We start from the raw sequence: 18,459 nt of genomic DNA on the forward strand, positions 1-18,459 counted from the left end.
TATATATATTTGACAAAGTGAAAAGACAAACGGTCAGTGCCTGGCAAAGTATAGTATTATTCTCTAATTTCAAAAACTGCATGGGGGGAGGATTTGGAAGGTTGTGGGATGAGTACTGGTCAAAAGAGCATACATTTACTTCTTTAGTCATTGGATAAGGTCTACCTCTGCTATAGTTTCCAAATACACCCAGTTAATCAGTAATCTTTTCTTTTTTTTGGATTTGCAAAGACCTTGGACCACAGAGGGGTAGTGTAATAATACTTGCCCTAACTTTCCGCAACTGTTCTTGAATTATACAACTAAACTAAAAACAAAATTGTATGTAGTGAATCCAAATACAGTGTCTTGTCCATGTCTTGTTCTTGCCCGTCCGCCCCCCCCCCCACCCCAAAAAAAAAAATAATAATAATAACCTAACGTTGCTTTATGACACAAGTTCTCTGTAAACTAATGCCTTCTGTTCAAAACCTGCAATTGCAACAACTAATTAGCTCAGCGATACAGATGGACATAAAAGTCCAAGGCATCAGAATTATTTCATTATTCATTGCATTAATTGTCAATCATTTCACTCATTCACCAACAGTTTAATTAACAAATGTTCATGGCACAGAAGAGAGTGCAAGACATTTGAACATGAAATGTCATTGCCCTCTGTCCGTAAAAGAACAGATGCTTTTAACTGACTGTCATTAGGCCACCAAGAGTAAATGATTACAGGACTTCGCAAAAAAGGCACTGCAGTGCAAAAGAAATAGACTGAAAAAGAAGTTGCAGAGTGACTGAAAAGGGCAGTTTTTGGAAGTGCTTATTTTAAGAGTGTATTTGGAATTATCGTCTTTGACACTAATTTTCACTCATCATCTCAAGAGACCCAATCCACATCCAAGCGGCAAAATACATTAATTGTGCCTGAAAATATGACAGCTGACAAAGAATATCTAATATAACCTATTATTATCTTAGGGGAATTAATTATCTCTCCATCAGCACTAGCATCCAGTAGTGCCTCACAGTGAGCTACAACATTTCTCAGCAGATAATGATCATTGTTTTCGGTTATAGTTACAGATAAATTGGTAGAAAAGTAAAACACTGATTCCGACTCTGGACTGTTCTTGTTTCTCGGAAAAAAACGACTTCTCTAAACTTCCTTTGCTCTGTTCACCGTGGCATCACTCCGATGTGTCACGCTCCTACCCCCAAGCTATTATTAGAACCATCTCAAAATAAGTTACATTATAGACCTCTCTAAACGTTGTATCCGTTAAAAAAAGAATTAAAAAAAAAAAACAATGACCCCAAGCGTATTTCCATTTTATCTATACCTCACATATGCCATCTGCGACATAAAAATGTCGTAATGTCGGCGGTCTGACCTGTCAACCCGTCCTTTTGTCTTGCTCTGAAATTCTGGCCCTACAACTAGAATTCTGGCTAGACATCATTCGTTTCAATTAACTCTGACAGTCTGCATAATATGAACTTTGGCGTACTAAAAGCGTCGTATTATCATATAATCAATTCATATGTGTGTGTGTGTGTGTGTGTGTATATATATATATTACACACACACATATACATGCATACATCTCTCTCTCTTTGCGTGCCAGTGTGCCACTGTGGGTAATGGATGGCGGTGTGTATGAAAATATGTGTGTGTGGAACCACATTAGGATTTTAAAGCCACATGCACACTCGACAGTCCATATGAACACGCATGTAGTATTATGCGAGATAACATCAAGACCACTCTACAGACATGCATGTATAGTACCTTACTTACCTTGGGCCAGAGCTTTCAACACGTGGGTATTAAAAAACAAGAACGCCCACACAATCCATGCACTCAATGCAAACTTTCTCCTTCCATTCCCGTTGTTGCCTGATGATCTGCTGCTTGTAATCTCTTTGGTGATGTTTTTATTATCAACGTTACTTCGGGTATGTTCTTTTATATGCCCAATCATTTTGGATGGATCGTGCCCAGGTACTTTGTAAGGCGCCGTGCAATACGTTTTCCTCTTTAGCCTGGCATTACACGCTTTCCCGCAAGTCATGCGAAGGGTGCGACAGGTTTAAATGGGTCCTTGTGGCTTCCCCCACTCGTTAGCTTAAGTTTTTTTTTACTGTTTCAAAACAAACATTGAAATCGACCTGTGGGAAACTATATTTCCGCTCTCGCTGCGATTACCTAGATCACTGGCAGGCGCTTCTTTGCAGCAGCTGGCTGTGCAGTGGATGTACAGATCCACACACTAAATGCCTGTTACTTTTGACTGCAACGCTAGACGTTGTGTACAAGTCATCGCGCTCCGGGATATGAAACTTATGCTGTGGTAATGTTGTGTTAAACGGAGTCCCACTGATGATGCCGTTCATAGTAACATGTTGATGTATTCGCTTTGTTCGGTTTCCAGTGATGTGCTATCTCAATTTCATTTGCAACTGAGCGTTTAAAGGATATCCAAATACCTACACATATCCTGTGGTTTGAAGTTATACCTAATCTACTACCTTCAACAATTCACCGCTTGCTTTGCTGTCTTCAGATGTGAATTGAATAGTATCCTATTTCGGAAACCGGTTTTAATTGCGCGAAATTTGAAGTTTATACGCAGTCCATCCGTATTTTCACTGACTGTACTTCAGATATTGTATTCCTTCTTTGTGAGAGAATTAATCGATTCCTCCTAGGTGACTTTTCTTTCAGCGTTATAACTTTGTATTTGCAACTACGCACTTGGTTTCTTTTTCGTCTGGTGCTCAGTCGGATCTGACTTCAGTGTATCTATTTGCCTGTAATCTCATCATACGCAAACTAGCCAAATACTCGCTTCAAAAACTGTCAGGGTAGGTACGTTATATCCAAAAGCACCATTACACGTTTTCGTTTCAGTAAGTGCATCCGACGAATTCTCTTCTGCACAGGTGTTGAAACCTACCAGGAAGGGGGGGGCAGCCAGTCATAATACGTAGCCTACTGCACGAGCCAATTGCTTGCCATCGTCGAAGCCTGCAGTGCCAACATCGCGCCTGAGCACGCGCTTCCAACTAAATCATATTTTAAGACGATACTACGTTCAAAACTACGCATCTCAAATACCGACAAATACATGCAGTTAACATTTTGTCTTGACACACAATTGAAGCTTGTGTGCATAGTATCATGTATGCTTTATGAATACGAAAATAACTTCTGCCAGTACATATTAATGATAATACATATGAAAGCGATTATTAAAGCAGTATTAGCCTACGACATAAGCTATCTCTGTAAATTGGCAGCACAGCCAAGACGATGTGGACGTTCGAACGTTATATGAAATTGTAACATTTAGGATTGAGCCAAACCGCGATGGAAAAATAAGAACGCGAATTAAGAACTGTTTTATTTGCTGTTATTTCAGTGTATGAATTAAGCTCAGTTTTACAGTTTTGTTCTAATCATCACTTTTTGATTCTGCTTGAAATCAAACATGACTTCATCCACTAATTTTTCATGTAAAACAAAATTCTAAACTTCCAAGTACTGCTTACTTAGCCAGAAGTTTTTGTGACTACCTTCACTGACTGAATCATTTGGGAGTTCCAAAAAATAGATTTTGGTGTGAACTGGACCATTATGGACATAGTTATTTCTGCAAAAAGCTGTGAAGTGATACACTGGTTTCCTTAATTGGCACTCTTACAATGTACAAATACAATGGTATAACTTAATTTCAAGTGGGCTTTATGATGTATTTATAATGTTTTTAAACTCCAAATAATGACCATAACGTGTCATATAAATAAAAGGGACTAGTGAATTATTTCACTACTGTAACAAGCAGTAGCCTACTATAACAACTGAAATAAGCTTATGAAGCATGTAATGATAAGCATAATGAATTTACACAGGTCACAGGTCTTATGGAAGTCAGCTGTACTCGCTGGGTGTAATCATTATGTAGGATTATGACAACAGATACGAAGAATTATGTGGCATTTATTAAGAATGTTGCACAAGATCCACTTGAAGTAGTCTTACCAATATTACATGGGTGACTTTCATTTTGTACGTTAATAAATATTTATTTGTGATATCCAAAAATCTTACAGGAGACAAGCAGGATTTCATCTGTGGTTATAAATATCAATATGCCTGTTTACAGAGTTTGCTAATGAGGTTAGCAGATAAACAAATTTTATGTTGCACTGCATAGACACAAATTAGATTACTTTTTGTGGCAGGTTATATATACTTAGGGAGATTAAAAAAAAAAAAAAAAAATTTTAGAAAAGTTTTTAGGAGGGACGGGCAGAGGCAAACATTTCTAGGCTTTAAGGAATTAAGGATTTGAGGAATTAAATCCTCGAGTTCTAAGCCCTCGCGCCACGCATGCCTAATAATGCACCTGTTGACTGCAGTACGGCTCTTTCATCTCGGACGTCCTTGGTTCATTATTCGCAAATATCCAGCAGCAAGGTTTTATGATTGCATGCAAATTTCCCTGTGCAGATTTTAACATTTCCATCCTCGGAGCGAGCGCTATTCCCCGCTGTAATCAGTCAGCCCACAGCGCAGGTTAAATAACACAGTCTGTGTCTCCCTGCGCCGTACCCATGTAAAAGATTTCAAGGGAGCGGAGGAGACTCATTTTCATTATTGATTATGTTTTGCAGACACCTTAATCCGGGGAGATTTACGTAGCTTACGTTTACACATCCATTTTGTACCGCCGTCTTATTTGCAGAAGTGATTACGGTTAAGTGCTTTGCTCGGGGGGTACGGCAGAGCTACCCCCCACCTGGGATTTGACGCTGACCGGCCCTTCTGGGCGCGAGCACCGCGCATAACCGTTGCGCCCGCGCAGCTGGATTACCGCCGTTTGACCTTCCCTTCTGTTCCGAGCCAGAGGGCGGCAAATCGAGCAATAGCATCCTTCAGATTTATCTCGTTCGGTCAATGGCCCGCGCCGGGGGGGGGGGGGGGGGGGGGGGGGCGTCACCGCGGATGACCGCGCCGCGCGGCCTCAAGAGCTCAGCTCCGGGGTCACGCTCGTTGGCACCAAGCAAGGGGCCTTTCCGCTGGAGTTTCACACCTTATTAAAGCCCGTTTGTGTCGGTGTTGACGAAATGGCACTCCGTTCAAAAGACGGCAACCCCTTTCTCGTGTAAATGATATAAATGGCCCTGAAACTCAGCTTGTCGCATTCATAGCTGGGATGTATTAAATGTGGAACTGAAATGACTTCTCTTTCGCAACGATTTGGAATTTTTTCTGTAATCGGAACCTTGGCGGTATAGGCTTGTGCATCTAGACTGGGCGAAGGTAATCAAACCAGCCTTGCATCTCTTGCTTCTGTCCACATTTATTCATTAATAATTTCAGTGCACTATTTTTTATCAGAAGTTGCAGCCCCCGACCCCCCCCCCTGCTCCCCATCATGTCTACACTAGTCTGTTAGTGTATTCCTTAGGACTAGTGTAGAACATGATTTGAACCGGAACCAATTAAATTCATAAACAAATACATTGTTTGTACATAAATACTATCAATGCGGTCTCACATTCGAGAAGCGAATACTTTCGATGCCGGTGTGCAGCTCCTTTGATCTCTGAAAGAGTCCCATAAATCAGGTTTATGTGTTGTGCACAGGTGCCATTTTGTACTGTTCAGGTTTCACTTGTAAGCCAAGGCCAAATCAATTTTATACCACAAGGGGACGCATCTCATTTATTTAACTAATGGCACGAGGTGCTGTGGCGATGACATAAATCAAACCTGGCCTCTGTGTGAGCAATAAGCGGTGTTTGGCGAGCGTGAGTGCGCGCGTACGTGCGCATGCGTGTCATTAAAATTGTTCATTATTGTTACACTTTGGTTTCTTTTGGCATTTATTTTTTCATTTACATTGTAATTGTCTTTTTAAGCGACATGTGGGTGCGGCCGTGTATGTTGTTGATGCAAGTACGGTTCGCCATTTTCTTTGCCGTCATAATTGATTATTTGACCGTCAGGTTCTGGCTGGTTATTTTATTGACTTTTCAGCGCTCGATTAAAACGGTTGGTTACCAGGTGGAGGTAAGGCACTTGAACACGCACAGGTTTAATAGGACCATGGATGGCATTGTGTTTCTCATATGTTTCACAAAGGACTGACACACAAAAATCCAATACAGGCTGAAATGGTTGCATGTCCACACAGAGCGTGAAATAAAACACAATACTCGTAAACTCGCCTCAAGAATTCTGTATTGACGGAATACACTCCTTTGTCACTGACTGATTGATGGGGAGTATAGAGATCATCATCTTGCAGCTGAGGTTCCAAACGAAAGGTCTTGCCTGCCTCCCCAGTCCAAAAAAAATCTGGTTGCGTTTTACCATCCGCTCTGGCTGGATTTTTAGGCGTTGGCGCCTTATTTAAGATCCCGTCCGTGCACCAAAATTTGCCTCTTGCTTAATTGCACAGACAGCAATGAAGAATGATGAATCTGTGATGGCAGCCGCAGACAGGGTACCTGACTTTAGCATCGCGGTTTACTACCGAGGACAAACCGGGCAAGCCATCACTGGCACACGAATGAGAATCGGGGAAACTTGTTTAAAAGATTCAAACAAACTGTCTTGGGACAGAAAATAAAAGAAGATTAAAACTCTCGGTTAATGGGATGAGAAGAATAACAGGTGCAGATCAGTGACTTTTATACCCATCCTAGATACTGAGAGCGTAGCTTCTCACTCAGAATGCCTTTGACCACTCAGTAAGATAAAAAAGAAAAAAGTTGACAGCTATTTTCGGATCTAATTCATAGTTCATGTTTCCAGATGTGAATCAGAATAAATAACGATAACATAGGCCATAAATAAAGCTATGGTCATAAAATTAAGTAACACAATAAAATCATTTTGGGTGCGGCAGATCTGAGAGTTAGAGCTTGTCAGAAGGATAGAAAGAGAATTATTTATCCAACACCCATCCATATACCTTATCCATAATATTACCGTTGCGTTTATGCCATGGTATACCCCTAGGCAGTGTAAAAGCAGTCTGGCTTCCTGCTGTCAGGGATGCACATTAGGAAGACTGCCTTGGGCCCAGACACTGTCCATATTCAGTGGCCACATACCACGACTCTGTTCTGTGCGCCCACTCGCTCCTGCAGTGATATACGGAAGCTCAGCTGGCTGGTAAATAAATCATGCCTCCTTGTTATTTAAGAGGGAGTGGCGATGACACACTGCGCAAACGCAATTGGATAAACAGGGGCCGTGTGGCAAACACGGCAAGTCAATCAAGGGGTGGGGCCGAGAGGGAGGAGGGGTGGGGCCGAGAGGGGGGAGGGGAGGGGCCGAGAGGGAGGAGGGGTGGGGCCGAGAGGGAGGAGGGGTGGGGCCGAGAGGCAGGAGGGGAGGGGCCGAGAGGCAGGAGAGGAGGGGCGGCGTCCTCCCCTCTTCCTCTTATCCTGACCATCCTGACGCTGGGAACAGAACACACCGCTGCCCTGCTAATTAATGAGGTGCTTCCAGTCTCTTCCGGGTGTTCCTAATTCATCACAGGTGTCCGTAAAACAAATTGTCAGAATAAATCAACCCTGCCATTTGTTTCCCAGGTAGCTCCAATAGGTGTTTGCAGTCCCGCCTGGCCGTGGGGAATTAGAGATGAAAAATTGGGTCTGTGTTGACAATTAGTTGTTGAGGAGGAGATTTAATGAAGCGAAAGTTTGATGGATATAGATTATGATTCTGGTACGCACTGGCTTTAAAACTAATGTGAAAATTTATGCCATGCAGGCAGCCTTGGAAAGAAATTCAAAGACGGAATACATTTTTTCCTTACAGTATAACACAAAGACTATTGTAATAATTACATACTTTTATTAACTGAATAACCTTGAAATAAATCTTGCAAAGACTTATTAGTGGCTCCTCTTTCCCCAAAAGCCAATGGTCATTGGAGCAATGTGGAAACAATGTGGGGTGTCCAACCCTCCCCGACCCTTACCACAACAAACACATGCGCGTACACACACACACACACACACACACCAGTCCATTGTCGGGCCTACAGATTACAGGTTTTGTATATGTCATGCATGTCTCTTTTTAGGGTCCATGAGCTTCAGGTGCTGGAACGCTATCATTAGGGTTGCTCTTATTGTAGCCAACTCTAGAGGCTTGCCAAACTTGGCTGGCTTGTTTGAGTCTTGCCTCAGTTAAAATGTTGTGCAAATTGGCCACCTGCTGGTGCTACAGGCCACGTTTCAATAATTATAACCCTAGCCCACGTAGCTTGTTTGACGTAGACTCATGAAATTTGGTACATAGGTCCTTCTCCTCATCATAAACAAATTTGCATCTAGAACCCATAACGTCTGCCATATTGGATTTTTTGCCACTTTGAATTTTCAGGAAAAAAAAATCCTGCTCCTAAGCTTGTACAAGCTTCCAGCAATTTGCAGAAAATCTGGCATACAAAATCTTTTGGCCAAACCCCACAAAGGTGTTATACAGAAAGTTTATCAATGAAAATATGCCAAAATGATGAGCCCATGGCTTTTCATTGGCTCATTAAATTTTGAATAAATGCTTGTAACTGCAAGACCATTAGTTATTGTTCTTCTTCATGTCCACGTGCCTCTTTCATCCACTTAGTATGACACTAACATGAACGCATTGGATTAAAGAGGCACAAAATCTCTCAAGAAGTTAACAGAAACATTTCCTTAAGAAACTGACAAAATGTTTCATAAAATATTGGGCAATTGGCAGCTACTCCAATGAAAAATATCAAGTGTTAAGTGGGCAGTGATAAAATGTAATATTACTAAAAGTGCTTACTTCATTATAATGACAGAGAGTAGTCTGTAGCTAAGAACTTATAACCAGCTCCTGTGAGAAGTAGTATCTTACACAGCATGGAGAATGCTGTTGGGCTGAACAAGGTCCTTTTTATTTAGGTGCAGAACTCACAGTAAAGAAGTCTAAAGGAAAATGAATAAAAGCAAAAATATAACTGTTATATTAGAACACAAGAGAGAGAAAAAGTGCTAATAGCAAAAAGGTGACAAACATTTCGATCACAATACCATCACCAGTGTCATAAAATCACTCAGAGTGTGTGTCCTACTCCTTCAGCCTCCTATATCTTATACAGAAAATGTTAGGCTCGATTCAACACACTAAACCTGTCAATAGCCAGAATGTTCCAGTGCCCATTCCAGTTTATAAAACTGTTTATCGGTACGATGATACATTCTATTACTGTTCTACAGACACTCCTGTAGAGGTAAAACAACATTAAGAATTAGACAATGTTAGAAACGACATAAATGGCGACAGAAATAATTTCATCGCTCGCATTATTCGCTGATTACAGCGCAGCGACGATGACCTCCGTGAGTTCTCGTTTTTCTTCCCATCTTCGGCGTGTTTACCGAAAGACATTTGTCTACCGTAGGCGCCGGGGAAAAAAAGCAGCTAATTTAATAAAGCTTGAAAAATGTGCTAATGAGCTGCTGCAGATGATTCAGCCTGACACAAAGTTAAAGGGACACATTGTGTTTCCAGCGTATGTTTCCCCCCACATAAATACATAAATAGAACAGGTGAGCGCAAGCAGAGCTGTATAATTTTCTGGATTTCATGTCAACTTCTGTACAATTTACTTATTCACGAATGTATAAAAAAAATTCACAAATATTTCAATACATAATTGACTGGGCAGCGCAATTAACCCAATCGGGTATGTGCAGACAATCCAGATACATTTCTTGATAAGTTCTTGAACGACAAGTTTCTTGTGCGCCACCGTGAAAGATTTTAGTGTGGTCTAATCGACAGGTCACCCTTGTCAAAACTGTCATGCGATGAATTGTCTGTCGACAGGCACTGCTATGAAAGCAATCATCTGGATGCTTTCAGAACACACACTCGCCTCTGTGGCTTGCTGTGGGAAAACATACAAAAATGCCATGATCCCCATCAGCTTCTACACTCCATATAAGCCCCAATCCCTTCTAAAGGACTCAAGGAGGGGAAACTGCAGTAAACCAGCATTACCACTTGAGCTGTGCTCACCGGAATGGAATGATTTCAGGGAGACTCAAAAAAAGAAAAAAGAAACAAGCCCACAGTGCCCTCTTCAGCCCAGAGGACGAACTACACCCGTACAAGCAGGCAAATATGCTTCAGCCTCATGATGATGATCCAGGAGTTCCCAAACCTGGTCCTGGAGAACTACCTTGTATGCTGGATCTCATTCAGATCAATCTCTTGGTTATTAAGTTCACTGAAAACATGAAACAGATTTTAACAAAACATAGATTGGCGTCTTACCGTTTGCTTTGTCTTTGAACTCATTATCCACCAATAGTTTTTCTTTAATGACCAGGCATCCACTCTTTATACCATAAAGAGAGTAAACTACCTACTGAAGTTAGGAATGGAGAGAGAGAGAGAAAGCACACAGCACCAGCAGTTATTAGCTGTATATCATTTTATGGCAGCTATTTGATGGCTTTATAGTGGATTTCTGTTGGCTTCATTGTGTCAGTTGGGGCAGTTTTACATATATTTTTTCCCATTGGTTATAATGTGTTAACAGGTCAGTTCAGCAAGCGAATCGCAGTGCATTGTAAAAAGGATGGCCTTGTGATCACTCAGTAACCTGTCCTGTCTAGGGCTCAAATACAATTCCACCCCTATTCACTCCATCTATACCTGGAAACTGTAAATATTCTTATCATATTCTTTAAAAATTGTCAAGTTATACGGTATGACGTGTGCAGATCCAAACGGGCAATTACAGAAAAGAAGCAGCAGCTGAAGTATCGGTATAGATTATGATTTACTTTGCATTCGGGTCACCAAAGTACAACCATATTTAATCATTCACTTTTCTGCTTACCATACACCCTCATGAAGGGACTGGAATGCTTGGAATTTTGTACTTTCTGTGTCTGTGTGTGTGTGTGTGTGAGAGAGAGAGAGAGAGAGAGAGAGAGAGAGAGAGAGAGAGAGAGAGAGAGAGAGAGAGAGAGAGAGAGAGAGAGAGAGAGAGAGAGAGAGAGAGAGAGAGAGAGAGAGAGAGAGAGAGAGAGAGAGAGAGAGAGAGAGAGAGAGAGAGAGAGAGAGAGAGAGAGAGAGAGAGAGAGAGAGAGAGAGAGAGAGAGAGAGAGAGAGAGAGAGAGAGAGAGAGAGAGAGAGGATTTGGAACCCCAGCAACCATCTTTGTAGAACAGGACAGTAGTTGATAAAATGCAGAAATGACTGTGATTTAAGATGAGAAAGGCAGATCTAGATGTTGGGTTCGGGTGTGCCCCCCGAATGGCCACTGCTAACTTTCTGTCACAAGATGCACATAAACAAGTCATTAGTCTTGTGCATGTTGCACACATCCATGATTGTCCTTCCAGAGTGACTCCAGATATAAACAAAGCCTGCAGAAGCAGACATTTCTTCCTGGAAGCTTGGCAGTACCGCCAAGCACCTTCTGTCTACATCTATCAGAGAACACGGCGGAGACATATTGTTCTGAAGAGTTGACAACTCTGGCCAAAAGCAATTGTTCCAAAACAGGTGTCATCACCTGATTAGATGCCACAAGTCACATACCTCGTTTAAAGAAACACTTCAGAGAGAAATACAAAGTTTACACCCCAGTATAGTTGCCACTATGCTAAGTACACCGCAAAACGTTCATTGCTAATTCAACTGCAACTGTTTATATGAATAAAAAGGAGATAAAATCTACTCAATTACCATTAAAGTAAAGTGTACTTTTGAGTTCATTTAATCACCGACTATTTTAGTGCAGACAGTAGCCTATTTATCCATGGTAACTTGTGTAACTTACATTTGACTTATTAAATGTTACAGTAATACACTTGACTGTTTTACTGACGAAATTTTGATTCATTTGATTTATTGACTCTTATAAAAATGCCACCTGCGGCCATAGTCTATAATTAATCTACCTGCCTCATCTTTTATGTCTGTCGTTAAAAAGTTTTGCTCCATACACTGGTGTAATATAGGTCTATGCATGTCTTCAACACAATAATGCTCCCTGTGTTTATACCTTATACCAGTGGTCCGCACTAAGTTTTCCGCGGGCACAAATTCCACTCCATCCGAGCGCGGCTGGCCTTTATCATTAATGTAGGCCGATAAAAGAGAGCACGGTGTTCACTTTGAATGAGTAGCCTAAATGCATTATTAGCCAAAACAATTTAGATAGTGAAAAATAGGCCTACCTTATTGTGATGAAACCCTTGGTTTGCAAGTGGCATCCACAAGGCTGCTGTAATTCGGCTCAATTGAGGTAGTTGCACTACGGAGACAGTAGTCCAGTCTATCGCTTCCTAGTCGATTCCTCCGTTTGATTTTCACAAAGTTCATTGCAGAGAATGTTGCTTCGCAGAGATATGTGCTCGAAAACATACACAGGATCTTCTTTGAAGCTGATGCCAGACAATTGTGTTTCTCTGTACCCAAATCCAGCCAAAAACCCTCCCTCATGTCTTACTCGACTTGATGCGCTGGTTAAGTGGATGATCGCTTTGAAACTCAAGTAGATCCATTTCCAAACTCGCCCAGTCTAACATGTCGGTGCGACATGCAATGATATCACCGGAGAGTACTAAGTTTCTGATGCGCTTTACAATGTCCGATATGTTGGATAAACCCTCAGAGGACCCCTGCAGCCTCCAGAAACCTTTCCTTTATTACTTCTCCATCGGCAAAAGGTTTCTTGTGCTTAGCTAGCACACGACCTGTTCTGAAAGACGCCTCTGTGACTAGGCATCTATCTGCAGTGTTAGTACTTTTAGCCATAGTTGTGTGCTGTATTTTAAGCGTGTTTTAGATCCTCTATTTTCTGCATCCTGTTCTCACGCTTGAGAGGGACTGCGTCTTTATATTACGGATGCACAGTGCCTGTTTAAGTTATACGATTTGTTTGGCTGATTTTTACAAACAAATCAGACACGTATTTTGTCCCATCATCATTGCGTACGACGAAATATTCCTGCTCCCACCTGCTCTGCTTGCAGTATTTGCTTGTTGCGGTCTTTGACCTCTTTGCAGGTGGAGGTGCAGCCAAAAAAACAAAAAACCGTTTGGAGTGTAAACATTTGATCCTTTGCGTCATTAGCTTGTTGAGTTGAAGTCTGATTATAGCCTCTGATTGGCGGCTATGAGCGTGGATTACCAACATTTTATTTAAAAAGTAGCCTAATATAGCAGATTTCACAATTAATTAATTTTTTTATTTTTTATTTTATTTTTTTACACTAAATAAATGTCTCGTGGGCAGCAAAATGCCCGTGGGCACATCTGTGCGGACCACTGCCTTATACCTATATACCCAGGGGAACTTGTATTAGTTCCCTACACCAACCCAATTTGATGTGCAGTATTTGGGCCCCTTTGAAGCACCACCTAATTGATGTTTCCGCCGGCAACAAAAGATCTCAAATCTCAAAGGAATAGCAGCAAACCAAGACCCTGTCACTGGATATAGATTTCATGCCCTGCCGTTGTCCACCCTGTCAAACCAGAAATGTTACATAACTTGACACCCGAGTCGATTGTCATAATCCTAACGCAAATGATATTGTATGCGGGGGTGGATTTTGTAGCATTATTTATTTTTAAATTATGGCAAAGTATTGCCTGTTTTACTCAAACTGCTTATGCAACAGCTGTGTTAAATAGAGTCCCCAGGGCTGCTGGGTGGCGCATTTGGTTAAGGCTTTGGTGCGTGGATGTGTCTCAAGGCCTCAGATTGAATCTGGACTGTGCCAGTGCCATCTGTGGCCAGTAGCTCCATAACTGGCAATTACGTCACCCAGGGTAAGGGAGAGGTCAGTCCGTTAGAGATCTGTGTTCATTGCTATCTAACAATCCATGCTGGTCGATCAGGCTGTAGTCTGGGGTACATCTGGTGACATCATGTGTTTCCAAGATGAACCATATATATCTACACTCTCCTGAATAAGCAGTAGGGTTTGCAGCATAAAGATGGTTGTGGTTGCATATGATTGGCCATTCCAAAAAGTGGTGGAAATTTGAGATGTTCAGAGGCTGGAGATGCTCAAAGATGCTCAGACCCATGTTGGGTGCTCAATCTCCAAATTAGTAAACTGTAGCCTCCACATAAGCCACCTCAGAAACAGATTGCATTTAGCAATGCCATGGTGACCCCATCTAAGGCTAACTCACCATTCTGGTAGTGAACAGTGCTCTGTCCTGACCCTTGAAGTTAAAAACTTCAAAGAACTGAAGTGAAGGACTGAGAGTCACTTCTTCTAATTCATGAAGATTACAGGGAATTTCCTCTACACAGTGCCTAAACTTGCACCTCTGTCCTGGTGAGAGAGTGAGAGAGATTTAAAGAACTTTTCCACTCCAATTATTTTCTTTTTCTCCTTTCCTCCCGATTCAGAATGTCCTGTTGTATTTGTAGGCTTGTCTGAGGACTGCAAAGTCTTCCATCAGTTCAGGGGAGAGGAGACAAGCCAATTACGCACCACTGCTTCGGTCTGGCACAGTCTGCCACAATACCAGACCGTGGGGCACATCCACAGGCTGGAACAGTGTCTTAACAGAATGAACCACCTAGCAGAACCCACAAACCTTCCCCCACCACATTATGCGTGTGTGTGTGCATACGTTTGTGTGCGTTCTAATCATTTCTCTTGGTCATTATTCATTCACCAAAGAAACAAAGTAAGAAGAGGTGTCTGTGTACGTCATGTGCTCAATCAATCATTTGAAAATTCAATTTTTTATACTCAACACACTTATTCAGTGTGCAGTATAGCCTATTGTACAACGTGTCACATATATTCTACTCGATATTCTATTTAGCATAGTGCGGGCCTGGACAATGGGCGACTTCCCTCCCCTGCAAGAGTTCAGAAAGGCAGTTGTCTTTGATCTCAGGAACTGGCGGAGGACACAGCTGCTCCTCAGCGGGATCGGTAGAATTTGCAGTGTTTAGCTTCCATTATTCTCAACCCTCACATTTGTCTGCGCCGGCAAATTGAAAGGACGAATGAGGAGGTGGGGAGGATGACTGAAGTGTTCTTTTGTGCACTTTTTGCGTACTTCAGCTCAGACCTTGGGCTCTCTGAAGGTAACACACACATTCTGGGGTTCTCCTCTGGTGTGTTAGTAAGCAATGTAGCTTTGCGCAGCGCCAGGACTCTCGACGTTTATTGCCTTCGTCAGAGTTTCATAAGTGCATCCACCATGTTGAAATTATCATAGGACTGTCTCAATAAACACAGAGACACAGAGCAAGCTTTACAAGAAACAGGTCTCATTTTAGTCAAAAATTTAATATAAGAATGTGTATCAGAAATTTTCAGAAAAACCACAAACTGAAAGATGATGAAATTGAGCAGTTTCAACCTGGACTACAGGTTTTCCCACAGTGAATATTTGCAATGTTTACAATATTCACAAGATATTATAGCAGAGCCAGAAATGATTGGTAACAACAGTATAGGCCAAATGAAAGTTTTTGCTATTGTTAATGAGAAAATATGTGAAACACGATCTGTATGTTATATCCCACAGGAAGAAGTTCCAGTCTGTGAGAGTCAGAAAACTTACAGGTTTAGAAAACTTTTATATAAGCAGATTAATTTAATCGCACCTGACATTACCGCTTATCCAAAATAAGTGCCTCAGGTAATTACCATTTGAGGTTAATTAAAGCCAGACCTGCTCGGGACAACATTATTTGTCTGTGGGATGTTTCTAACGAAGTTTGGCTGGAAAATGTGAGACTAGTTTAATATTTAAATTGCATATGACAGGTACATATGTTATCTAAACTTAGCAAATCCACCTGGGTGACTTCCACGCAACGTGCAGGCTAGAGTTCAGTCATTCATGGAATTTTTTCAACAGCTAGTGCACAAAGAGCTTTAAGGGAGGCAAAATTATGCTGTGTCGCTATTCCAAAACCCTCCCTCATATGTGATGGCTTATGAAATGGGCTAAGAACGTTGGGCCGGCTGTCGATTTCCACGCACTTACCCCCCTGATGATTGGAAGAATAAGTGACACGATGCCCGTACCGCCAAAGTTCACAACAGAATTACCGTTTTGAGATTTACAAGCTTCCAGGGTGAAATTAAAGGTCAGGCCGCAGAGTCATGGATCACCGCCTCATTCTTTCTTTCCTTCCTTTTGCCCAAACATGACAGATTTTGTACAAGGCTGAAAATGTGTTCTGCTCCATTTGTTATGCATAAAGTGTTCGACTGTCCCACCGTTTGTTGGAGACAAAGAGATTATTTAGTATTTTATTTAAAGTAATTCTGCGTGTTTAACCTGAAATACATCATTCAAGCTCGATGCATGATTCTTATGATTGTGATTTCTGCCATAGTAGTAGGGGTTGTAGTTGTCTAATGACAGACTTTCTCAGAAAATGTCCAGAATTTGTCATACGTTGTCACTTCAGTCTGTTTTATGAATCTGTAATTCATTTTAATAAAGACATACTGTAAGCATATGGAAATAACATGCAGGGAAAGTAATTAGTTGATTGTACTATTGATAGTGGACAGTAAGCCCTTGTAATGGGACATGCGATCCTAAATATACACATCCAGCATTTTCCATTGATTTTCTTTCTAGAACCATCCTCATAGCCTGTGTTGAGGGGATGGGGGGCAGAGGGTATTTCCATAGAAACATAATTGATTTTATAATATTTTCAAGTTACCATCATATCCGATTTCAGACACTGGAATGAATATTACATTTATATAATGATATTTTTCATGTGAAACCTGAGATAACAGTTGATGAATCAACTGCTATTTTGCAACATGACATTTGTAAAGTGATTAATGTTATGCTTTCCCCTTCAATATTACCAGCAGACCATATGATTTGCAAACTGCGTGGTGGTGGTCTGAAATTCAATTATTTGGCACTATATTTCTCACAGGAGACATATCTATAGAAATATTACAATTCTACAAAAACTTATATGTAGGATAATCAAAGAGAACGAAAACAATTCTACAAATTAGCACTAAATCCGTTTTCTGTCCTGTAGAACATTGAAGTCAACAGGAATGATTATTTTGCCGTGTCTGTATTTTACAGTGCCCTGCGATAGATTGGAGGCCTGTCCAGGGTGTATTCCTGCCACTCGCCCAATGCATGCTGGGATAGGCTCCAGCACCCCCCGTGACCCTGCCCAGGATAAGCGGCTATAGATAATGGATGTATTTCACAGTGTGTGTTTAGATTTGGATGGCGCTTGCCTCCCTTTGGCATGACTTGATTGGGAGTGGGTGGCTACTGGCAGGCAGTCCCATGTTTGTATTCTGCGCACTGTAAGCTGAGTAAATGGTGTAGATAACCGATTTACTTTGGTGTGCAATGAGCTCATTGATCCATAATATAAGGTTAGTTTAATTTCGACACAACAAATATGGACGTAGGTGTGTGTTGAATATTGACTCTAAAGTGGACAATGTAACTTTTTCTTCTGTTTACATTCTGCTGAATGGCTACTGTGAACCTTGTCATATCATAGTTAAGTGAAAATTTTGCTTTGTAATTAAATTGATCCATGTAAATGTACAGCAGGCAACTATTTCAACATGATCATATCTCACTAACATTTTTAAAAATGTATTTTCCTCTTTTATTATTTGACTGAAGCAAAAGACTGCAAGAGGCTCCTGGCAACAAGTAGGCTCCCAAGACAAAAGAGCTAGAGTTCAGCAAATATTTGTCGAATGTGAGAAGCTTAACATCTCTGCGCAAGCTGCTTTTGGATTTTCCTGAAGTGCATTTTCTTGCTCTAGGCCATAAACCCCCCAAATCAAAAGCATACATAAGGTGTGAGTTTCCTTACTGAACGTTCATTCAATGCTGATGTAACAATCACTCGGCTGCTACTGGCAACGTTCTAGAGCACTGACTTAGAATTTTGAGAAATAAATAAATAATAATTTAAAAATCAAAGGGTTAAAACTGAAAAAACAAACATTTGTCGGCGCAGGTTTGTACCACAATATATTATATTTATTTTCTTGGATAACCAATCCCCTGCAAACTGATGCCACCCGATATCTGTGCAGAGTTTAATTAACACTGTTAGAGTTGAATTAACACTGGACATTTTACTGTGTCTGAACAATAATGAACCAGCATCAATAAATCTTGCAGTTCAACAGAATCACCACATGCTATTCACATAAAAAAAACGTACAACCTGTCCTGCAGCACATAACTAATTGTAATAAATAACACCACACATAAAAATAAAAAAACATTCTACTGCTTGCCACAACAATAGGGACATGCAGTAATATGAACATTGATCAAAGCAGTGTCGATCTCCCTCAATGCTCTCCTCCATTTGCATGCTATGAACCGTACATTTAAAAAGATTCCACGTACAGATTTTTCAGAGATCTTAACTGGCT

General features: G+C 41.1%; 1 protein-coding gene across 5 annotated transcripts in view; it reads right to left on the reverse strand.

The window, feature by feature from the left end:
- sdk1a (sidekick cell adhesion molecule 1a) overlaps positions 1 to 13,024 on the reverse strand; it is a 289,638-nt gene extending 276,614 nt beyond the window's left edge. For 2 of the 5 annotated variants that reach the window (XM_035398132.1, XM_035398131.1), the window contains exon 1: positions 1,790 to 2,926. In XM_035398132.1, the coding sequence (XP_035254023.1) occupies positions 1,790 to 2,063 (274 nt within the window). In that variant the 5' untranslated portion in view covers positions 2,064 to 2,926. Of the gene's footprint in view, positions 1 to 1,331; positions 1,351 to 1,382; positions 1,402 to 1,789; positions 2,927 to 12,246 lie in introns of those variants that run through there. The other 3 variants (XM_035398134.1, XM_035398138.1, XM_035398136.1) reach the window with 3 other exon arrangements.
- Between the last annotated feature and the right edge of the window lie 5,435 nt (positions 13,025 to 18,459).

Source organism: Anguilla anguilla, chromosome 17 (genome assembly GCF_013347855.1).
Source record: "Anguilla anguilla isolate fAngAng1 chromosome 17, fAngAng1.pri, whole genome shotgun sequence".
NCBI lineage: Eukaryota > Metazoa > Chordata > Actinopteri > Anguilliformes > Anguillidae > Anguilla > Anguilla anguilla.